The following is a 25280-nucleotide window of genomic DNA, read 5'->3' on the forward strand; positions in this document are numbered from 1 at the left end:
ATTGCACTTCTTGTGACAGCACCCCTTGCCTCTGTGCCGTCACAATGGGAGGGTCTGAGAAAACTGTCCCAGAACTTTGCTTTGTTCCCCTGCCTGAGCTGGATTGTACTTCTGTCTCTCTCGCTTGGACTCCTTGGTTGTACAACAAACTCTGACATCTGCTGCTAGCATTCTCACATGGAAATTTTCTAAGTAATTCCTCTACAAGGGCCCTCTGGTACTGCAACATTTTAATACACCTCTCTACCTCTGGCAGAAGAGATTGAAAGTTCTCCTTGTACCGTGGGTCTAGAAGTGTCACCATCCGGTAATGAGTGTCACCCAAACGTTTTATAATGCGAGGGTCAAGTGAAGCGCAGTGCAACATAAAGTCAGCCATGCATGCCAGACTGCTAACAGGCAAGACTTCCATGTCCTCACCAACAGGACGGCTGACCATGCTGTCCACCTCCTCCCTGTCCTCAGGCCATCCACACTGAACAGACAGCTGTGCTTGTTGTACCGTCTCTAGCGCATGAAAGTAGCTTCTGCTCTTCCTCCTCCTCCTCATTGCCTACCAATCCACATTGAGAAGACATGAGGCTGGGCTGAGTGTAATCCCCCAGTATGGTTCCTTGCTCCATGTACTCATGCTCTGCCTGCAATGCATCCTCTTTAATTGTGAGCAGAGAGGTTTTCAGAATGCTGAGAAGCGGGATGGTGATGCTAATTATGGCGTCATCGCAGCTCACCATCTTGGTGCAGTCCACAAAGTTTTGTAGAATGGAACATGTCTGACATCCATGTCCACTCCTAAGGTCTTATGTGTGTAGTCTGAACTGAATATCTACGGCCTTGTTGATGTTGGTAGTCAACAATTGCCCTCTTTTGCTCACAAATCCTTTCCAACATATGCAGCGTAGAGTTCCAGCGCATGGGAACATCAAACACCAGTCAGTGAGCTGGAAGCATGGCAAGGGCGGCTGAAGCTGTAGCTGACTTTCTAAATGGGCAGACAGATGGTGTACTTTCACTAGCAGATACGGCAGCTCTGGATAGCTTTTCAGAAAACGTTGATCCACGAGGTTAAGCACATGGGCCAAGCAAGGAACGTGTGTGAGCTCACCTTGCCTCAGAGCCACCACCAGGTTACGGCCATTCTCACACATGACCATGCCTGGCTGTAGGTTCAGTGGTGTCATCCAAATATCTGACTGCTCTTTCAGCGCTGTCCACAACTCTTCTGCATTGTGCGGTTTGTCACCTATGCAGATTAGCTGCAGCACAGCCTATTGCCGCTTGGCTGAGGCAGTGCTTCCAGCTTCTGACTGATGTGTTGATTTCAGAGATGGAGGATGAAGAGGTGCAGGAGCTGTAGACTGTGGGGGCAAACCTGACTGACGTAGGGCCAGCAATCCTTGGCATGGGGAGGATGTGTTCCATCCCAAGGTTCGTCTGGGTCCCGGCTCCCACTATGTTAACCCAGTGTGCCGTCAGTGAGATGTACCATACCTGCCCACAAACACTTGTCCACATGTCTGTGGTTAGGTGGACTTTCCCTGTAACAGCATTGCCGAGGGAACGGATAATGTTGTGGGACACATGCTGGTGTAATGCCAGTATGGCACACCTGGAGAAATAGTGGCGACTGGGAACCAAGTACCTTGGGACGGCCAGCATCAGGTTGCGGAAACGTCTGACTGAACGAGCCTAAAAGGCAACATTTTGAGCACAAGCAGAAGAGAAATGTTAGAATTTAGGACTGTGGCCTGTGAGGCGTTGGCTCGGTATTTCCGCTTGCGTTCCAAAGACTGGGGTATAGACAACTGAAGGCTGTGCTGGGACAAGAACGTGGAAGGGCTTGATGATGGTGCTGCTTGAATGTGGGCAACAACAGGTGCAGGGCTAGAGTCATCTTCACATGCACAGTGGCCTGGGGTTTGGCTTCGCCTTCCACGCAAAACAGTGGAAGAAGCAGTGGTGTCACCTGCAGACAGTGTTCCTGAAGCCTGGGGTTCGGCCCAAAGTCGGGTGCTTTGCTGCCATGTGCCTGATCCTGCTGGGGGTGGTCAGGCTGGTAGTTTTGCTACCCCTGCTGATGTGGGCACGGCAGTTGCTGCAAATGGCCTGTTTGGGGTTATCGGCAGAGTTTTTAAAAAATAACCATACTCGGGGAGATCTAACAGTTGAAATGGCAACTTCACTCATGTTGGTGTTACGGGGAACGGATGCACACCTTCTGTCTGTGGCCATCACACTACTTCTTCCTGCCTGTTGAAGGGATGTGCCTTCTTCCTCGCTATGTATGTCCTCCTGCCGGGTTGGGTCAGTCACTATGTCATCCACCACCTCGTCTTCCACATCCGCACCCTGCTTCTCCTCCTGACTTTCTGGCAATTGTGTCTCATCATCATCCACCTCTTGTGACACTTTACTAACCATCGCCTCCCTGTGAAAGAGGCTGGTCAAAGTTTTGGGCAGCTGTACATGCGATCTCATCTGTCCCCACTTCAAGTTGACCGTCCGAGAGTCCAGAACCTTGAAATGGAAAACTGAACAGCTCTTCAGAGTGTCCAAGTGTGGGATCAGTTGTTTCAGGGCACTCGGCATGGTGGGAGGAAGGAGGATTAGGGTGAGGAATATCTGGGCCACACTCATGGCTACTCAGACTTGACCGTGTGGAAGAAATGGTGGTGGTCGTGGCTAAGTGACTGGAAGCATTATCCGCTATCCAACCAACAAGTTTCACACTGCTCTGGCTTCAATAGTGGTGTGCTGCGGTCCCCTAGAAACTGGGACAGGAAGGTCGAGGGAGACGATGTGGGTCTTTGTTGTGGCCCACTTTCACCTTGGCCACGGCCTCGTCCTCTGTATGCACCAGCAGCATCACATCCACTTCCCCGTCCCTTGCCTTGCCCATTTTAAATGGACTACTGCAGTATTTCAACAGCTCAACACATGTATTTATTTGGAGCTAAATGATATCTGATCAGTATGCCTGCAAAGCTATGATTTTTCAAACACAAACACCTGGCCACAGCCTGACATAACCGACTGTATTAAATTATTTTGGGGCATTTTGCTGACTTTAACCCCCCCCCCCTCAAAAAAAAAAAAAAAAAAAGTGGCACAAGGCTAGCACACAGAACTATGGTACATATGCCTGCTGAAATACAATTTTTCTAAACCAGATACAACAGAACTCAGCCTGACATAACAGACTGTATTAACTATTTTTTTAGGGTTTTGTATAATTAAAAAAAAATAAAATAGAACAAGGCTAGCAGACAGAACTATGAAACTTATGCCTGTCAAGCTACGATTTTTCAATCACAGATTCAACAGGCCTCAGTCTGACATAACAGATGGTCTTAAATTTTTTTGGGGGGTTTGTAGAATTCTTTTAAATGCAAAATAGTGCTGTATATAAGCAGAGTAACATACACCAAAACAGTGGAAAACCGGCCTAAAATGTCCAAACTTGTAGCATGCAGATATAGGAGGCTTGTCACAGAAATAACACGCAGCCAAATATGTGGGATGTATTTTTTTTAAATGAAAAATAGTGCTATATATAAGTAGAGTCACAGACCACAAAAACAGTGGGAAATCAGCCTAAAATGGCCAAACTTGGAGCACGCAGATTTATGAGGCCTGTCACGGAAATACAACACTGCCAAATATGTGGCCTGTATTTTTTTTTAATGCAAAATAGTGCTGTATATAAGTAATGTCACAGACAGCAAAAACAGTGGATCACTGGCCTAAAATGCCCAAAACTTGGAGCACGACGATATATGAGGCCTTTTTTGTTTTTTGGCACAAGGCTACCACACAGAACTATGCTACTGCGGAAATACGATTTTTTTTTTTGCTTTTGGGTGAAATATATAATATATATATATATCTATATTAGAACGAGGCTAGCACACACAACTATGCTACGTATGTCTGACAAACTATGATTTTTCTCAGATGCACCAGGACTCAGTATGACACAAGAGATTGTATATTTTTTATTTGGGGGGTGAATTTTTTGGGGAAAAAAAAAAAAAAGGGATGCAGTGGGAGCTATGTCTGCTGTGCCCTGCCTACCTAGAGCTGCAATCTCGGGACCCACGAATTAGCCCTAAAAAAGACTGTTTGTTTCTCGGGAGCTGTGGAATTAACAGTTGCAGACCTACACTAACCATTAAAAGCACGATTCTGACCCTATCTCTGCAACAGCTCTCCCTACACTCGCTGAATCCAGAGAAAAATACGGCGAGCAGGGCGGCGCCAGGTCTCATACTCAGCATGATGCCGTTTCATGGCCTGGCAGACAATCCCTGCAGTGTGATTGGGTCTCTAAAGTCTGCCAAAAATGCTGGGTGGAGACACCAGTTACCGCTGAATAATCCTGGAAATGCTCAGTGATTGCAGAGTACACCAAGCAGAGTGATACTCGGGCGAGTAACGAGTAGTGGCAAGCACGTTCGCTCATCACTACTGACCAGCGATTTATGTAATTCATCAGCGCTTCGCAACTGCAGGATGCACAAACAAGAAAGAACTGCCAAAAATCAAGTGATCAAGTACTGATCACCTTTTCGTGGCAGAAGTGGGGGGTGGGGAAGGTTATGGAGAGGGGCAGAAAAGGCAGATTGGGGTGGAATAGGAAAAGCCGGATTACTCACCGGTAATGCTCTTTTAATGAGTCCACGACAGCACCCCACTGGAGAGAGGGATCCGCCCCGCAGGAACAGGAAACCTATTGAGAAATAAAAGAGGGCGGTCCGCCTCTCCTCCTCAGTTTTGATTTCAGAGTACCCGGAGGACCGCCAGTATTAGGCAAATATCATTTATTTCATTCTTTAAACTTATTTGCTTATGATTAAAAGGAATTTACTCAATCCGTATTATATTGATCTAGGGCGGGATGTAAGAGGGTGCTGTCGTGGACTCATTAAAAGAGCATTACCGGTGAGTAATCCGGCTTTTTACTCTTCGCCACGACAGCACCCCACTGGAGATCTTTCAGAGACCATCACCTAGGGAGGGGACCACCGTGCTGAGGACAGTCCTGCCAAAGTCTAGGTCAGAAGTTGACGATAGGTCTAGCCTATAGTGGTTATAGAATGTAGAAGGATTTGACCACGTTGCCGCCTTACATATAGTTTCAATCGGGACGTCTCCCCTCTCTGCCCAGGAGGATGCCATCGCTCTGGTGGAGTGTGCCGTTATGCCTTCCGGAGGGATTTCTTTCCTCGCGGAGTAAGCCAGTCTGATAGATTCTCTGATCCACCGGGATAAGGTGCTTTTTGTTACTCCATGACCCTTCTTGACACCCTGGAAGGAAATAAACAGAGCCCTACTCTGTCGCCAGCTGCTGGTCTTTTCAATGTATTTTAACACTACTCTTTTAACGTCTAGAGTGTGATATTTTTGTTCTTCAGGAGTGGATGGATTACTGAAGAAAGTGGGCAAGATTATTTCTTGTGACCTGTGGAATTTTTTCGCTACTTTGGGTAGATAGGAAGGGTCTGGTTTAAGAATTAGTTTATCCTGAAAGGTTAACAAAAAAGGTGGATCTATGGAGAGTGCTTGGATGTCACTGATTCTCCTAGCTGAAGTCAGTGCTACCAAGAGGGCCGTCTTTAGTGATAGACATTTAATTGATATTGAGTCTATTGGCTCGAATGGAGAGTCTGTTAGGGCTTGTAAGACTAAATTTAAATCCCAGGGTGGAATCCTAGGTATGTTAACTGGATTCATTCTTTCGCAGGCCGTAATAAATCTGGATACCCATCTATCCCCCGCGATGTTATGGCCATAGAGGGCTCCTAGTGCTGAAACATGAACCTTTAAGGTGTTTACAGTTAGACCCAGTTCTCTCCCTTTTTGAAGAAATTCCAAGATAGAGTATATAGGAATTTCTGATGTATTGGTAGATGTATGGAATTGCAGGAATTTTTTCCATACTCTCGTATAGATTTTTGTGGTGGAGGGTTTCCTACTATGGAGAAGTGTATCAACCAAACCCCCCGAGAACCCTCTTGACCTTAGCATCTGCCTCTCAAGTTCCAGGCCGTCAGGTGAAGATTGTCCACCTGAGGGTGGAAAAACGGACCTTGGAAGAGAAGATTGGGCGTTGAGGGGAGGACCCAAGGATCTGAGATCGACATAGTCTGTAGCCATGAGAACCATGGTCTCTTGGGCCAGAATGGAGCTATCAGTACAACTCTCGCCCCTTCCTCCCTGATTTTGCGTATGACTTGAGGTAGCAATATGATCGGAGGAAACGCGTACGCCAGACTGAACTGCCAAGGGGCTTGGAGAGCGTCCAGAATGTCCGGATGATCCGCTGGTGATAGGGAGGCGAATCTCTGAACTTTTCTGTTTCTTCTTGTGGCGAAGAGATCTATCTGAGGACGGCCCCAAAGAGATACTATGTCCAGGAAAATTTGTTGGTTTAGACACCACTCCCCTTGTTTTAGGGTGTGTCGGCTTAGAAAGTCCGCCTGCTGATTGCTTGCTCCTCTTATGTGCAACGCAGTAAGGGATGCTAGATGATTTTCTGCTAGATTTAAAATTTCCGTAGCAGAAGACATCAGAGTCTCTGATCGCGTACCTCCTTGACGGTTTAGATACGCCACGGTGGTGGTGTTGTCGGACAGGACTCTGACGTTTTTCCCCCGAAGCTGTGGGAGGAAATGGTATAAGGCGTACTTTACAGCATTTAGTTCTTTGAAGTTAGAGGAGCTGCAGCTTTCCTCTATGCTCCATGATCCCTGGCAATAATCATTCCCCATATGAGCGCCCCATCCATGAGGACTGGCGTCAGTGGTTATGGTATGAGATGGCGTTATTACCCATGGAACCCCACTCATCAAATGGTCTGAGTCTAGCCACCACTCTAAGGAAGTTAAAACCTCCTGAGATAAGGTTATTTTTGCATTTAGATGACCCAATAACCGTTTATCCTCTTGTAAAACTTGATGTTGCAGTGTTCTAGTGTGGTGTTGAGCCCATCTTACTGCAGGTATACAAGAGATTAGAGACCCTAATAATGACATAGCCTGTCTTAGGGACATACGTGGATTGTTTATTGCGGCTAGGACTTTGTGTCTGATCAGTGAAATTTTTACCTGTGGCAGAAGACACTTTTGAGATATAGAGTCTAAATGGAACCCCAAGAACGCTTGACGGGAAAGTGGAGTGAGTCTGGATTTGTCGGTATTGATTATCCAGCCCAGGCCCTGTAGAGAGGAAATTGTGTGAGCTAAACGGTCAGTACATTGAGTAGCTGAATTTCCTATTACCAGAAAATCATCCAGATAGGGCACAATCAAGGTTTCCTTCTGGCGAAGGTAGGCCATCACCTCTAGCATTATCTTGGTGAAGATCCTCGGTGCTGTTGAGAGGCCGAAGGGCAGGGCCACATATTGAAAATGATGAACCTCGTTGTTGATTTTTACCGCCACCCTGAGGAATTTCTGGTATCTGTTATGAATAGGGAGATGATAATATGCATCTTTTAGATCAATGCCCCCCATCATACAATTTGGGAAGAGGAGCTTTATGGTGGATCTAATGGACTCCATTTTAAAGGTATAATTTTCGATAAATAAGTTGAGTTTTTTAAGGTTAATGATTGTCCTGAAAGAACCGTCGGGTTTAGAGATTAGGAATAGGGGAGAGTAGAACCCCCTACCCTCCTGTCCCACCGGAACTTGGACTAGGACCCGTTTTGATAATAGGGTTTGAATTTCAAGCTCTAACGCCTGTTGCTGTATAGGCGAGCTGAAAGATGTTATAATATAAGACTCGTGGGGGACACGAGAGAATTTTAATTTAATTCCATCTCGGATGATATTTAAAACCCACGAGCTAGATGTTATCTTTTCCCATTGAGTGGCGATAAACTTCAATCTACCCCCAACTGGTATATCCTCAGTATTTGTTATCTTTTGAGGGGTTGGGTCTTCTGAACATGGTACCTCTCTGCTTTTCATCTTTAGCGGTCCATGTTGTAGACCTATCCGTTTGCTTTCTTTTGCCAAACGGTCTCCTTTTGAAGGCTCTCCTATAAAAAGGAATGGAAGAGTCAGGAAAAGCTTTTTTCCTGTCTTTCGCCTTCTTTAGTATGTCATCTAGAGTTTTGCCAAAGAGGAACTCACCCTCACATGGGATGGCGCATATTTTAGATTTTGACTGCGCATCGACCTTCCAGCTTTTCATCCATAGTGCACGCCTTGCGTTGTTTACCAGACCTGCAGACCTTGTCGCTAACCGAAGGGAGTCCGCGGATGCGTCCGCCATGAAGGCTGCTGCACCCCGTATTAAGGGGATGGCTGCCCGTAATTTCTCTCTTGGGGTTTTATTCTCAATTTGTTGGTCCAATTGATCTATCCATATGAGCATTGATCTGGCTGTGCAAGTGCTTGCTACTGCTGGCTTAAATATTCCCGTAGTTGCCTCCCAGGATCTTTTTAGGGAGGACTCGGCTTTGCGATCTAGAGGATCCGAGAGCAGTCCCGCATCCTCTACAGGCAGAGTTGACTGCTTCGAGGTAGAGGCTACAGCAGCATCAACTTTAGGGACTTTTGTCCATGTGAGAAGCTCGTCGTCACTAAACGGGTATTTTCGTTTTGACGATGAGGGTAAAAAGCTTCTCTGATCTTGCTTTTCCCACTCCCTTTTTATTAACGCTTTCACTGCCGGTATGACCGGAAAGCATCTCCTTTTTCTCTCTGCCAAACCCGCAAACATTATATCTTGCGTGGTTTGTGCTCCTTTTGTCTCTTCACACCCCATAGTGTCTCGTATTGATTTCACTAAATTGTCCACACTTTCCACCGGGAAGCAAGGACGTCCCTCAATTTCAGACGATGAAGATGATGATGACGACAGGGAGGCGTCTGAACACACAACCTGGTCACTGTCTGAATTTGACGAGGGTGTCGGTATTTTGGGTTTGGCTTTATGCGGTTTATCTTGGGATATGGCTCTTAATTCTTCCCTGATAATGGTACGCAAGTCCGTAATGGACATTGCCGCTCCTTGTGTGGTCTCAGATATACAGCCTTGACAAAGTTTTTTGGGGTATGAGTCGGGTAGGGGCTGGCTACATAGAGCACATTCTTTATGTTTTGTTTTTTCACCCTGACCCGTGCGCTGATGAGAGAAGGAGGAGGGAGAGAAAGAGAGAGGGGAAATAGCATTAGCTTAATAGGTAGAGTCACTCACACTCACCCAGTGAAGCTGATAATACCGGATCAGAAGCCCGAGATCCTGTCCTGGATCTGATCACCGAACCGCTCTTATGACCGGTGTCTGAAGATCCTTTGCTGGGACGATCTTTGGCAGGGGGTACTTGGTCTCCTGTTTCAGGGTCCATGGCACCTGGGGATGACATCTTACATCGCCAGATAGTAGCGCTCATTTGATTTAAATATGGCGCCTAAGCGTCCTCCATCTTGCGCATGCGCAAGGACCGCACCTTCCCCCCCGCCGCCGGCCGCAGCTTGGATACTCCGGAAGTTCAAACTATACTTCCGGGTAATCCTTGGTGGTGGTCGGCGCGTGCGCAGTCCGAGCCCCGGACTCACTTCCGGAACGCTGTCCTCACCTGCTCAGCGAGGATTCCGGCGCCTGCTATTGCCACCTGCTTCGGAAATGATGCCCGGCGGCCTTACCCGGACCAGGTCATCATCCGGGCTTCTGTCAGGCGAGGAGGGAGCCGTCAAACAGATCTCCCCCGACGCTGCCTCTGGACTGCAGCCCCTGCCGTTCTTAAAAGACACCGCACAGGCGGCGTGCATGCCCAGGTATTTTTCCTTCATAGAAATCCTGTCGTTCCTGCAGGAACAGGAAACCTAAACTGAGGAGGAGAGGCGGACCGCCCTCTTTTATTTCTCAATAGGTTTCCTGTTCCTGCGGGGCGGATCCCTCTCTCCAGTGGGGTGCTGTCGTGGCGAAGAGTAAAAAAACAGATCAGGAACTTTTTTTCTTCTACAGAAACAGCAGCAGCACCAATAGACGTGGCACAGGTTTGAAAAAGTCTGTGGCACCACCAGGCCCAGCAACTTGCAACAGAATGACACAGTGACCGCTCTGCAATGTCTCAAAAAAAAAAATGAGGAAGCGAAGAGTGGTCACAGAGTTCAGACCGTGTCTCTGCCAAATGTTTGCTGCGATCGACATCATCATCCAATCACACCAATCAGTGCTGGGACTGGCGATACCTAGCACCAGCCTATGACTGATGCAGTTAATTGCCTAAAACACTGAAATTGCTGTGATTTGCTGCTTAGAATTGAACAATCACAGCAATCATAGTTGCAAGGGGAGTGGGGTGGCATGATGATACATTAAACCTGGGTTGTGAAGGAGTTTTAAAAAAAATTACCTTTCACTGTTTTTTTTATTTTTATTAGTGAACCTGTAATGACAAGCCAACTGTCATAGCAACCGATCAAGACACCGTGCAATCATGTCACAGTGGCACTGAAGGGTGCGTAGAATGATGCGCACCCCATGCTGGTGTGTTGTTAATGCCACTGTCAGTTTGACAGTGGCATTCATCGGGTTAACAATCGCAGCACTCGCAATTGTTGGAGGTAGGTCCTGGCTGCAACACAGCCATTATTTTTATGCACCCGCTACCGTCTTACATGTATGGCAATTTCGTGAACGAGTTATTTACAGTATTATACTCACTTATACAGCACCATTAATTCCACAGCACTTTACAAACATTTTCAATATCCCCTATGGACTCACATCTTTATATCTTTTGAGTGTGGAAATACATCAGAGTATCTGAAAACCCATGCAAAATTGGGAGAATATACCAACTCCTTCCAGATGAAGTCCTGGGTGGGATTTGAACCCAGGACCCCAGTGCTGCAAGGCTGCATTAAACAGAGCTAAACAGAGCATTATAATCTGCTATTTTCAGCACTCCCATTGACAATGAATGGAGCGGAGGCAGAGCATGCACACTTCTGCTCCGTTCAAGACAGGGCCGTGGAACCCAGTACTCAGGATTGGTGGGGGATAATGCAGTCAGTCCTCCAGCGTTCAGCAGGTTATCTTGAGGGTAGAATGGGATTTGACTAATAATCTTTAATAAAAAAAAATCTGTTTAGGATTAGGCATTGTATTTAATATTGATATATAGGTTTTTCTCCAAGAACAGTATTGGCACAATGATCATTTATGTAATGTACTTCTTGATTTTTCTTGCCATGTATTCAATTTTCCCATTAGTTGGCTTTACGGTTTATCATGCCTATAACTGTGTCCTGTCTAGTCCTTTGCTAAAACCATTGCGCTGCACTGAGCTATTGTGTGTAAAAATCCATGGGAACAATAATGAATTAACAAAGTGAATAAAACAGCGCTTCTCCATAGGCTTGCATACCCTATAATTAGCCAACACTACATTAAGTTGCATATTGATTAAGCACACAAAGATAATCAACAGTATGGTGAGGTTTATCTCTAGTAACAATAGCTGCTATGTGCAATTTGAAATTCTGTCCCCTTTCCAGCCCTCATAAATACTCAGAAAAGCACATTTGCTGTGGTTCACTGATTCTGCCTTTTAAAGATATTTGCCTGGAGGATGCATCATATGGAGGGAAATGGACCGAGCAGAGTGGTACGCAAGGCTCTTATCCAACACTAACTTAGTTGCATAGACACTCAGCTCTTTAATGCAGCACAGGGTGTTCATTTTCAGTTTGACAGTCAGCATTTATCATTAGATACATAGGAGTTTCACATCTTCGTAAAGCGTTTACTTCAAAATTAATTTACATAGCGATCATCAAACTGCGGGTCTCATTAAGAACTCACCCACAGATAACATTCATTATTTCCTACAATTAGGCGAGCTGTTTGGTGGTCACGGTGCGGTTGAGAAACCACTGTACAGGTTACTGTACCACTTTATGATGTGCACACCTTCTGGGCGACATATGTGCCTTACACATTGCATTAATGTTGGCTGACCTCAGTGTTACGACACTAGAAAATGTTGACCACATTTGGCAGTTCCGAATATGTATGCTCATGGAGGAGTTTGGAGCAGCTGGCAACGGCAAATTTGGAATGTGTCTTACATGCCAATCGCAGCAAAAGCAAAAACACCCTCTAACCATTTCTCAATACATACCGTACTTAGAATCGAATACAATACAAAATAAAAATATATGCACTGGAATAATCAATGCACAGACTGATGTATAACTTCATTCATTTATTTAATGCTAAACAGGAAGGAAAGAAGTGTTGGAAGAAGGGTCTTTCCATGCAGCTTCATTTTTATTAAAGGATGAAAAAGGTGCATTTAAACTTCTTAAATAGAAAGAGCATTGGCACTGCAAGAGTTAACCCCGAGTACTGCAGGTGTTGTGTTATTCTGTAATAATTGAATTTTCTGCCTCTCTGCTGCTGCTTATAAACAACATCTCTGCTGTGCAGGAGAAGAACCAGCGTCCAGAACAGGGGCAGCCAAGCGAGGAGACAGCAAGTGTCTAGATCTCCCATGAGCCCCTGCAACAACAAATTACAACATCTCCCCACCTGCCCCTCCCCCAGCCCCCTTCTTATTCAGAAAGCAATTACACTTACAAGGCAGCAGAGGGGCTAGTGAAGGGGTTGGCACCATGCATTACAGAAAGAGGCTCGGGCAGTGCAATGGATGTAAAAAGCCTGGCAATACCCACAGTAGCCATAGGAAGGAGGACGGAAATATTTCACTCTTGCTAAATGAACACTTAATGACTTATACATTACAAAATCTTTAAAAAATCATTCAACAAATGTATGCATTTTCTGCAGTGGAAAAAAATAGTCTGTAAAAAATCTACATCAAAAGGTGTATGTTATACAAAAGCATGGAGATTTACAACATTTACCTTAGCTCGGTTTAACCACTGCTTATATGGGCTCAGTCAGATGGCCGTACAAATCGGACCACAGTGTACGGACTGGCCGGCCGGTCTGCCGAACCAACTATGGCAGCTGCATAGAAATCCATGAAGTGGTCATGCTCTGGTCAGGAGAGACACCGGCTAGTCTGTACATGGTGGTCCGATTTATACGGCCGTCTGACTGCGCCCTAAAACCAAGCATTGACATCTGTGCACGGTAAAGTCCAGCTATAGCAGAACACCGACACCGAAGTCCATCATTCCACCTTCACAGCACACACGATTAAACAGTTTATCTTGGATATTCCTTCCGTGATTGTGTCCATCGCCACACCATCAAATCCGCTCCGGCTACGCGCTGTGATTCTGTGCGGACACGGGAGTCATTTTCAACAAACTGCACTGCACGGTCCCAGATTCTCTTTAAATGTTTCCTGCACATGTGGACAAGGTCAGGTTCATGGAACAAAGCTGAACCACTGCAGTTGTACAAAACAAGGCATTTCATTTCTTTTACATTAGCTGTCAGAAAACGGAAATAGCAGCAAATTTCCTTTTGCCTTAACTTATTTCTATGCTGGTTGACTAGCATTCGAAAGACATGGCTACTATTCCCCAAAAGCAGTAGCCACATGAGTCCAAACAGACTGTGTGTGGAATTACAGCTCAGCCCCTTCCACTACAATGGTGCAGGCCTGCATTACCAGACTACAAGATACAGTTGTGGCACGGCTGCAGGAAGAATGAGACATGTCAAGCAGTGTGGTGTGAGAACTGTGGAAGCCATGACATGTCACCCACAAGCTGTGAAGGAGCACGTTGGCAGCGCAGAGCAAGCCATGCCATTACACATTATGCACTGTCATGGCTTGACCAGCGCTCTCAGCCTGGAATTTTACAGCTTGTACTGGAGTTGAAGACCACATACAAAGCTCTGAAGTAGCAGGCTTGGAGTATAAAGAGAATCAAGGAGGCAGTGAAAAAAAACCAGCCATGACAGAGCAGAAACAAGCACACCAGACATGAGGCTTGGTCAAGGGACTGGCTTGGCTTCCCCTAGATTTAACTAGAATAAAGTAAAGTGAAATTTGAATATATATTCTATTTTCAGTTTTTGTAGATTTCATCAATTTAGGTCATTAACATTATTAAGGGGGAAGAGATGTGTTGTGACCATCACCTATTGTGGTGTGATTCTCTGTTATCCATACAGAAGTGATATAATTCTGTCTGTGACAATTAGATGCTTATATAAAACGGATCTCTCCAAAATTGGAAGTGTGAGGCCATGTGTAGAGTTGTGCAAATATGTTCGGAATCGATCGCCAAATCTGAATTTGCCATATTCGTGCCATATTGGTACCCTATTCGTGCCGAATTTATGTTTAATGATTGGTTCCTAACATATTCATTCATTTCTATACCCTTCGACTCTTATGACATTGGAATTATTAAATATTAATCATTGGAACCGACTTTTAAAAAATTCGCTCCACTCTATCAACGTTCAGTATTTTACATCAGTATTTATAAGCCAAAACCAGGAGTGGATGATAAATCCAGAAGTGGTGCATATGTTTCTACTATACTTTTCCTCTGATTGCTCCACTCCTGATGTTGGATTACACATACTGATGTAAAATACGGAGCGTGTACATGTGGCTTAAGCCTATTATGGGCCTCAAAGGTCAGAGTGAAAACTGCTAGATTTCAGGACTTTTTTTTTTACATTCATAGTATCATGGGAAAATAAAAGATTGTAAAAAAGATTTTTAACATAAAATCTGGCAACGGTAATTATAGGATAAAACATTCCCTTTAAGGTTGGAGATCTTTGGAGGGATTAATCCCGAATGCTGCTCACCTGTCTTTAGGCTCTATCAATGAATCTCTGACATGAGAGATTACCAGATACGGGTTCTGTTCTCTTTGCAATATCCAATCCATGTGGTGATGTTTCACAATACCTTAAAAAGCAAAGAACACTTACGAGCTTTGCTACTTAATGGACATATCTACGCAGCCTAATTCCTTCCGTGCTCTTAAACACTGTTAGAATTGACTACAAGGGCTAGTGTATCTGTATATATATATATATAGCATACCAATGATCTTATCCACCAACACAAACATTTGCTTCTCCTCTTCCTCCAAACTTTGCCAATGATATCTCAGAAAAATCAATATTAACCACAGAAGAAAGATACCTAGGAAAAGCAAAAGAGAAAAATATAATTACATCATTACATTAAATTGCCATCTTTGCAAGCTTACTTAAGAACAATGGAAAGTCGAGCTTCCTCTGAACACAAGACATGAGAAAATTATTAGGACTTGCCATTTCCAACAAGTGAAAGGACATTTAATAGGAATAATGTCCGATGTCACACAACCATATAGTTAGCAACTTAAAGTTATCAACACTTTAAATAGAAACTGACAGGCCTTTCCCTACAGAAAGGATTAATGCGGGGAGATAAACTATAAAGTGATCAATGCGCAGTGCTGATCCCCAACATAAGCCAACTCCATGATAACAGCTTCTTCTATGGAGTTTCACCTCTCCGGATTACTCCTTTAATCAATTCAGGGCCTCATAGAAAATAAAAACAATGCATTCTACGCGATGTTGACACTGTTTTTCCTGCTGTGTGACATGACCGCTGCAACCAATCATCGGCTGCTGTTGCAAAAATAGTATTGACTTGGTCCTAAGCGCTGTTCAGAAATGCAGTTCCTTTGCCCAGTGGAATCACAATCTATTACCAAGTTTTATTCACACACATGAAACTAAGACCAATTTCAATGGACGCAAATTAACTTCCCCAAGGCATCAATGCCAGCCACTGAGCCACCTTACTATCCTGGGATTTTTACCTTTTCACAAATCGCTATATAATTAATACATGGTCAGCTGTTTATGGATGTATTGCACTGTTTTTATGCTCGGAGATCTGGTTTATCGGAGCTCCAGCTGCACCAATAGCAGAAAGCAAATCCGTCATGAAACCACATGCAGTTTTTGCTGCACTATTTGGTCACATGCCATCACTTTTTGAAAAACTTTTGTGGCGTTTTATTATTTTCTTTTTACATGTTTTTTTTTTTTTCAAACCATCTGCCAGATTAAGTTTTAAGGTGTCACTTAGTAATAGAATAAGTTAATGCCACAAAGAGGGGGACGAGATAAAGATTCCCTTACTCCTTTCCTTCACATTACAATCCATTCACCAAAAATTAAATTCTATGAACCAAGCCTAAAACACAAGCTCCTAACTGCATGCAAGAGCCCTTTGTTGCCTTTTCTTTTACATAACTGAGGCTGCTTTACAACAATAAATGAACTTCTCTGTACAGCGGAACCCTTGCTTCCAGCACAATCGAGTCATATGTATAAAATGGAGCACAAGCAGTATCACAGTACCAGACACCATGTACAGTTAGGCCATGTGCACACGTTGCGGCTTTTACTGCGGATCCGCAGTGTTTTTGAAGCTGCGGATCTGCAGCAGTTTTCCATGCGGTGTACAGTACCATGTTAACCTATGGAAAATAAAAACCGCTGTGCACATGCTGTGGAAAAAAACGCGCGAAAACGCTGCGGTTTATTTTCCGCAGCATGTCAATTCTTTGTGCGGAATCCGCAGCGGTTTGACACCTGCTCCATATTAAAAAACCGCAGGTGTAAAACCGCAGTAGAATCAGCACAAAATCCGCGGTGAGTCCGCGGTAAAACCGCAATAAATCCGCAGGAAAAACGCAGTGTTTTTGCCTTGCGGATTTATCAAAATCAGTGCGGAAAAATCCGCACAGCAGTCCGCAGCGTGTGCACATAGCCTTAAGGGTTAACAAATAAAGTTTAGTTACTTTACCTAGAAGAGCCAAGAAGAGATTAGATATTGCCGTGTAAAGCGCATTTCTCAGTCGGCAAACAATTCCAAGCCTTGGACGAGAAGATTCAACACAAAAGACGTCTGCCCTCACGGCGACGAGTTCTTCAGTGTCTTCAGCCTTTGCCCTAACAGAAGATAAGGCGTTTATCCACTTATGACATACATGCTATTTGATATGCACATGTCATTTAGCAAAGGACTCCTTCATGCAGTAGAAATTTGGATTTATGCTTTAATAAAGGATAAACACCCAATAAACACCCAATATTGGCTCAGTGGATAGCACTGCAGCCTTGCAGCGCTGGGGTCCTGGGTTCAAAGCCCACCAAAGGACAACATCTGCATGGAGTTTGTATGATCTCCCCGTGTTTGCGTGGGTTTCCTCCGGGTCTCCAGTTTCCTCCCACACCCCAAAAACATACTGATAGGGAATTTAGATTGTGAGCCCCAATGGGGACAGTGATGATAATGTGTGCAAAGCGATGGGAATTAATGGCACTATATAAGGGAGTAAAATAAATAAATATTCCACACCATTTTAGGTACCAACTAATCTTGGGTGCCGTAGAGTTCCTTTCTACCTTGTGGGCCAAGCACACCCTTGGAAGACACAAAAAAATTTGCAGCAAATAAAAATCTCTGGAACATTGTGGCAGATTTTTTTTTTTTTTTTTTTTTTTTTAATGGCTTACTGGGAGTAGCAGGAACAAAATAACAAAAAACTGGCCACTGTTCATTTTGTGATAGATCCCTTTTAAATCCCCAGCATGCTCCATTTTGTGGAGAAACTGAGGAAGATTTAATTGAGCTTTTACAACCTTACAATTGCAAATGGCTACATCCACTTGTGCGCATCGTGTATTTTTAAAATTAATTTCTCCACAACAAATCCAGTGTGTATTAAAGAAGACAAATCAGCTGTGTATGGAGGTCTCCTTAATCAGTCAGAAAAAAAACCCAATATCAATGCATGTTCCGCTGATCCTTTGGCAGTGCCTTATTATTCCATCCTCCCATGAAAAACAGACGTTCATCTGAACTGGCCATGCATGTGGTCAAGAGAGAACGCTGTCAGCTGACAGCTATACACTACTCAAAAAAGTTAGGGATATTTGGCTTTTGAGCAAAATTCAGGATGAACCTAAAATGCACTCTAGTCTGCAGGTGAACTTACTGTGACCGTTTCTAAACTTTTGAATGGAATGCAAATGTTCAACTGTTCAATGTTTCAGCATTTTTTGCACAACTTGTTGTCTTACAAGGAGCTTGATGGCAAAATTCACAACAGGTGTTTGATCCATGAATCGGTAAATACTTTTCAGGGTTCAATTAGAATTGGTGTTTAAACAGCCCTCCACATCAATGCTGGTTTTTGACATCACGAGACCAAGAGGACACCTAATTGATCAACAGTACCTTGTCATTGGGAGGCTTCAGGCAGGATGTTTTCAGATGGAAGTGGGCACTGAGCTTAGAGATTCAGAGTGTCATGAGCAGGTTGCAACAGAGATACAGAGACTGGAAGAGTCACGGAAAGGCAGAGAAGTGGACGTCCTTTGGTCACATCCCACACTGATGACCGCTTCATTGTGAACAATGCCTTTCGGAATGGGATGATGAATGGCACACAACTCCAGGCGGCACATTTAACCCCTTAAGCTCCGAGGGTGGTTTGCACGTTAATGACCGGGCCAATTTTTACAATTCTGACCACTGTCCCTTTATGAGGTTATAACTCTGGAACGCTTCAACGGATCTTGGCGATTCTGACACTGTTTTCTCGTGACATATTGTACTTCATGATAGTGCTAAAATTTCTTCAATATAACTTGCGTTTATTTGTGAAAAAAAAACGGAAATTTGGCGAAAATTTTGAAAATTTCGCAATTTTCCAACTTAGAATTTTTATGCCCTTAAATCACAGAGATATGTCACACAAAATACTTAATAAGTAACATTTCCCACATGTCTACTTTACATCAGCAAAACTTTGGAACCAACAATTTTTTTGTTAGGGAGTTATAAGGGTTAAAAGTTGACCAGCAATTTCTCATTTTTACAACACCATTTTTTTTTTTAGGGACCACATCTCATTTGAAGTCATTTTGAGGGGTCTATATGATAGAAAATACCCAAGTGTGACACCATTCTAAAAACTGCACCCCTCAAGGTGCTCAAAACCACATTTAAGAAGTTTATTAACCCTTCAGGTGTTTCACAGGAATTTTTGGAATGTTTAAATAAAAATGAACATTTATAACTTTTTTTCACACAAAACTTATTTCAGTTTCAATTTGTTTCATTTTACCAAGGGTAACAGGAGAAAATGGACCCCAAAAGCTGTTGTACAATTTGTCCTGAGTACGCTAATACCCCATATGTGGGTGTAAACCACTGTTTGGGCGCATGGCAGAGCTCGGAAGGGAAGGAGCGCCATTTGACTTTTCAATGCAAAATTGACTGGAATTGAGATGGGACACCATGTCACGTTTGGAGAGCCCCTGATGTGCCTAAACATTAAAACCCCCCACAAGTGACACCATTTTGGAAACTAGACCCCCCAGGGAACTTATCTAGATGTGTTTTGAGAGCTTTGAAACCCCAAGTGTTTCACTACAGTTTATAACACAGAGCCGTGAAAATAAAAACATTTTTCACAAAAATGATTATTTAGCCCGCAGTTTTGTATTTTCACAAGGGTAACAGGATGAATTGGACCCCAAAAGTTGTTGTCCAATTTGTCCTGAGTACGCCGATACCCCATATGTTGGAGGGAACCACCGTTTGCGCGCATAGCAGAGCTCGGAAGGGAAGGAGCGCCATTTGGAATGCAGACATAGATGGATTGGTCTGCAGGCGTCACGTTGAATCTGCAGAGCCCCTGATGTACCCAAACAGTAGAAACCCCCACAAGTGACCCCATATTGGAAACTAGACCTCCAAAGGATCTTATTTAGATGTGCTGTGAGAACTTTGAACCCCCAAGTGTTTCACTACAGTTTACAACGCAGAGCCATGAAAATAATCTTTTTTTTTTTTTCCACAAAAATGATTTTTAGCCCCCCAAATTTTTATTTTCCCAAGGGTAACAAGAGAACTTGGACCCCAAAAGTTGTTGTCCAATTTGTCCCTAGTACGCTGATACCCCATATGTTGGGGTAAACCCCTGTTTGGGTGCACGGAAGAGCTCGGAAGGGAAGGAGCACTGTTTTACTTTTTCAACACAGAATTGGCTGGAATTGAGATCGGACGCCATGTCGCGTTTTGAGAGCCCCCGATGTGTCTAAACAGTGGAAACTCCCCAATTCTAACTGAAACCCTAATCCAAACACGCCCCTGACCCTAATCCCAACGGTAACCATAACCACACCCCTATACTTGACACACCCCTAACTCTAATCCCAATCCTAATCCCAACCGTAAATGTAATCCAAACCCTAACCCTATCTTTAGCCCCAACCCTAACTTTAGCCCCAATCCAAACCCTAACTTTAGCCCCAACCCTAACCCTAATGGGAAAATGGAAATAAATACATTTTTTTAATTTTATTATTTTTCCCTAACTAAGGGGGTGATGAAGGGGGGTTTGATTTACTTTTATAGCGTTTTATAGCGGATTTTTATGATTGTCAGCTGTCACACACTAAAAGACGCTTTTTATAGCAAAAAAGTTTTTGCGTCTCCACATTTTGAGACCTATAATTTTTCCATATTTTGGTCCACAGAGTCATGTGAGGTTTTGTTTTTTGTGGGACGAGTTGACGTTTTTATTGTTAACATTTTCGGGCACGTGACATTTTTTGATCGCTTTTGATTCGGATTTTTGTGAAGCAGAATGACCAAAAACCAGCTATTCATGAATTTCTTTTGGGGGGGGGGGCCTTTATACCGTTCCACGTTTGGTAAAATTGATAAAGCAGTTTTATTCTATGGGTCAGTATGATTACAGCGATACCTCATTTATATCATTTTTTTATGTTTTGGCGCTTTCATACGATAAAAACTAATTATAGAAAAAATTATTTTGGCATCGCTTTATTCTGAGGACTATAACTTTTTTATTTTTTCGCTGATGATGCTGTATGGCGGCTCGTTTTTTGCGGGACAAGATGACGTTTTCAGCGGTACCATGATTATTTATATCTGTCTTTTTGATCGCGTGTTATTGCACTTTTTGTTTGGCAGTATGATAATAAAGCGTTGTTTTTTGCCTTTTTTTTTTTACGGTGCTCACTGAAGGGGGTTAACTAGTGGGACAGTTTTATAGGTCGTGTCATTACGGACGTGGCAATACTAAATATGTGTACTTTTGTTTTTTTTTTATTTAGATAAAGAAATTATTAAATTTATTTATGGGAATAATAAAAGAGGGATTTTTGGTACTTACCGTAAAATCTCTTTCTTGGAGCCTTCATTGGGGGACACAGGACAACCATGGGTGTATGCTGCTGCTGCTAGGAGGCTGACACTATGCAAAAAAAGGAAAAGGCGTAGCTCCTCCCTCTCAGTATAAACCCACCGACAGGCACCAAGACCCTCAGTTAGTGCAAAAAGCAGTAGGAGAAGCGACAGAACTCATAATAGTAAAAGTACCAACTAAACTAGGGCCTCCAGGCCCCAAACACGGTACTAGAACAAACAAGTAGGGAGGGTGCTGTGTCCCCCAATGAAGGCTCCAAGAAAGAGATTTTACGGTAAGTACCAAAAATCCCTCTTTCTTTATCGCTTCATTGGAGGACACAGGACAACCATGGGACGTCCAAAAGCAGTCCCGGAAAAGGGTGGGTAGAAAGGAAATGAGAAAAGGTCTCAGGTCGGCCGGTGTGCGACTGCCGCCTGCAGTACCCTCCTACCAAGACCTGCATCGGACGAGGCTTGGGTATGAACCCGATAAAACCTCGTAAACGTGTGCAAAGACGACCAGGTTGCGGCCTTGCAAACTTGTAAGGCGGAGGCCTGGTGGCGAAAGGCCCAAGAAGCTCCGACAGCTCTGGTGGAGTGAGCTCGCACCCCCGGAGGAGGACGTGCCTCATGAACACGGTACGATTCTGAAATTGCCGAGCGGATCCAGCGCGAAATGGTGGATTTAGACGCTTGAAAGCCCTTCCGATGACCCTCAGAAACGACAAGGAGAGAATCGGATTGACGGAAAGGAGCGGTTCTAGAAAGATAGACCCGAACGGCCCTGACCACGTCAAGCTTGTGAAGGGACTTCTCCAAAGGATGAGCCGGAGAAGGGCAAAATGATGGAAGGACAATGTCTTCGTTGAAGTGGAAAGCCGAGACCACCTTGGGAAGGAATTCGGGAACCGGTCGAAGAACGACCTTATCCTGATGAAGAATCAGGAAAGGGGAACGACATGACAGGGCTGCCAACTCGGAGACCCTCCTGATGGATGTAATGGCAATGAGGAAGGCGACCTTCCAAGAGAGAAGGGAAAAGGGCACGTCATGAAGAGGCTCAAAGGGAGCAGCCTGAAGAGCGCCAAGGACCAGGTTAAGGTCCGAAGGGAGGACGGAAAGGAGGGGCGATATGCGCAACTCTCTGTAGAAAAGTCTGAACCTGGTGAATGGAAGAAAGGTCACTCTGGAAGAGAATAGACAGAGAGGACACTTGTCCCTTGAGTGTGCTGAGGGATAAGCCCGAATAGAGACCAGACTGGAGGAAACCGAGAAGATCCGGAAGAGAAAAGGACTTGGAAAATCTTCATTGGTTTCGCACCAGCGAAAGAATGCTTTCCAGTACCTATGGTAGATACGGGAAGAAGCCGGTTTTCTGGCTCTGATCATGGTCTGTATGACCTGGGAGGAGAGACCAGAGTTTTTCAAGACTCCGGCCTCAACGGCCATGCCATTAAACTCAGCGACTGAGAACTCTGGTGGTAGAGAGGTCCCTGCGAGAGGAGATCTGGCCGATCCGGAAGTCTCCAAGAAGTGTCCGCGAGCATGTTTACGAGCTCGGCGTACCACGGCCGCCTTGGCCAGTCCGGCGCTATCAGTATGACTGGAATCCCTTCCAACTTGATCTTCTTTACCACCCTTGGAATCAAGGGGAGGGGTGGGAACAGGTAGGGAAACCGAAACTGGGACCATGGAATTACCAGGGCGTCGTGGCCGACGGCAAGAGGATCCCGGGACCTGGCGACAAACTGAGGGACCTTGTGGTTCATCCGGGACGCCATAAGATCGACGTCTGGCGTACCCCAGCGGAGGCAAATTTGATTGAAGACTGCGGGGTGGAGAGACCACTCGCCTGCTGCTAGGCCCTGGCGACTGAGAAAGTCGGCTGCCCAGTTTTCGACCCCGGGGATATGAACGGCTGATATGGCCGGAACGTGGAATCTTTGCCACTTCTGCCATTACTTGGCCGCTGCGAGTCCCGCCCTGGTGGTTTAAGTACGCCACGGCCGTGGCGTTGTCCGACTGGATGCGGACGGGAAGATTCGACAGAAGAGACTGCCAGCGGATTAACGCAAGGAAGATTGCCCTGATCTCCAGAAGGGTGGTCCAACGGCCCTGAGCCGTGTGTTGTCGGAAGACTGCTCCCCACCCGAGAAGGCTGGCATCGGTGGTGATGACCTGCCACTGAAGGGGAAGAAATGATCTTCCTCTCAGGAGAGAGGAGGACAACGTCCACCAGGTTAGGGACTGACGGACCTGGAGAGGAAGGTGGATGGGACGGTCCAGGGAGTCCAAGGACCTGTTCCAGGTGGATAGGAGGAATAGTTGGAGGGGGCAGGTGTGGAACTGGGCGAAAGGAACAGCCTCCATGGAGGCCACCATCTTTCCCAGGACTCCCATGCAGAAACGAAGTGACTGAGGGGCTGGGCGTTTGAGAAGGCGGACCGCCTTGAGGAGTACTGAGAACTTGTCCTCTGGGAGGAAGACCCGAGCTAAGTTCGTGTCGAACACCATGCCCAGGAAGGACAGTCGTTGGGATGGAATCAGAGAGGACTTGGTCCGGTTGATAATCCAGCCGAGACGGGTCAGGGTGTCCAGGGAGACCTGGAGACTGTGGGCACAATCTAGACGAGAGGACCCCTTGATCAACAGATCGTCCAGGTAGGGGATAACGAGGATCCCCCTGGAACGAAGGAGGGCCATGATCGCCGCCATGATTTTGGTGAAGACCCTGGGGGCAGACGCTAAACCGGAGGGGAGAGCCGTGAACTGGTAGTGATTGTCCCCGACAGCAAACCGAAGGAATCTCTGATGCCGTACGCAGATGGGGACATGAAGGTACACATCTTGGATGTCGACCGAGCAGAGGAACTCCCCGGGTTCCATGGCGGCGATCACTGACCGCAGGGATTCCATTCTGAAGTGGCGAGGTCGGATGTGGCGGTTCAGAAGCTTCAAATCCAGGATAGGGCAAAGAGACCCGTCCTTCTTTGGGACTACAAAAAGGTTCGAGTAGAACCCGCAAAAACGGTCTTCGGAAGGAACAGGAATTACGACTCCGGCGGCGACCAGAGACGTTACGGCTTGAAGCAAGCCGGGTAAATGGGACGGTTGCTTTGGGGGGCGAGAGAGAAAGAAGCGATTTTCCGGGAGGGTAGAAAATTTGATCTTGTACCCGGAGGTGATAATCTCTCTGACCCAGGCATGGCTGATCACTGACAGCCAGGTGTCTTTGAAGAGAAGAAGCCTGCCTCCCACCCTGGAAAGACTCCCAGGTGGGGGCGACCCGTCACTTGGAACGGTATCTGTTGGAACGAGGTCCGGAAGACCTGGGAGGTGGAGCCCAGGATCTCCACATGGGAGCTGGCTTGTAAGAGGGTTTTCTACGTTCACCCGTGGTAGCGGGTCGCTCTTGTTGCGAAGAGGAATCTGAGGCTGCAAACGGACGAAAGGGGCGAAATGTTCGAGGAGCCTTTGGGTTAAAGAAGCGTTTTGGCTTGGACTGGGGGAGAGAGGTACTCTTGCCCCCAGTCGCGTCTGAGATAATTTGATTCAGACGAGCACCAAAAAGCCTGGAACCTTGAAACGCCAAGTTGGTGAGAGACTTTTTGGAAGTAGCATCTGCATTCCATGCTTTGAGCCAGAGAATGCGGCGCATAGCGACAATGTTGCTGCTTGCCCTGGCTGAACAGGCTGCTGCATCTAAGGAGGCAGTGAGAAGGTATTTCCCTGCGTGGTTAATCTGGTCGGCGAGGTCAGCCAGCTCTGTAGGGGAGGCCGAAGCCAAAATGCCTCGGCGGAGAATCTTGGCCCAGGCAGATATGGCCTTAGCCACCCATGTGGAAGCAAAGCTGGGGCAGAGGGAAGCACCCGTTGCCTCAAAAGCTGATTTGGCCAGCGCCTCAATTTGTCTGTCCGATGCATCCTTAAGCGACGCACCGTCCGGTAAGGAGAGAACAGTCTTGGAGGAAAGACGGGAGATCGGTGGATCGACCTTGGGAGATTCAGCCCACTTGGAGAGAAGATCGGCGCTAAAGGGATAGAGCACGTCCAGATGTTTTCTACCCGAAAAACGTTTTTCAGG

General features: G+C 45.5%; 1 protein-coding gene across 4 annotated transcripts in view; it reads right to left on the reverse strand.

The window, feature by feature from the left end:
* Window positions 1-12211: 12211 nt before the first annotated feature.
* Window positions 12212-25280, reverse strand: part of LEMD2 (LEM domain nuclear envelope protein 2) — a 75252-nt gene continuing 62183 nt past the window's right edge. For 3 of the 4 annotated variants that reach the window (XM_077295495.1, XM_077295494.1, XM_077295493.1), the window contains 4 exons: window positions 16775-16920; window positions 15008-15109; window positions 14767-14869; window positions 12212-13336 (listed from right to left, as the gene is read on the reverse strand). In XM_077295495.1, coding sequence (XP_077151610.1) covers window positions 13195-13336; window positions 14767-14869; window positions 15008-15109; window positions 16775-16920 — 493 coding nt within the window. In that variant the 3' untranslated portion in view covers window positions 12212-13194. The remainder of the gene's footprint in view (window positions 13337-14766; window positions 14870-15007; window positions 15110-16774; window positions 16921-25280) is intronic. The other variant, XR_013223813.1, reaches the window with a different exon arrangement.

This window comes from Ranitomeya variabilis, chromosome 3 (genome assembly GCF_051348905.1).
Source record: "Ranitomeya variabilis isolate aRanVar5 chromosome 3, aRanVar5.hap1, whole genome shotgun sequence".
In the NCBI taxonomy this organism is placed as follows: Eukaryota; Metazoa; Chordata; class Amphibia; order Anura; family Dendrobatidae; genus Ranitomeya; species Ranitomeya variabilis.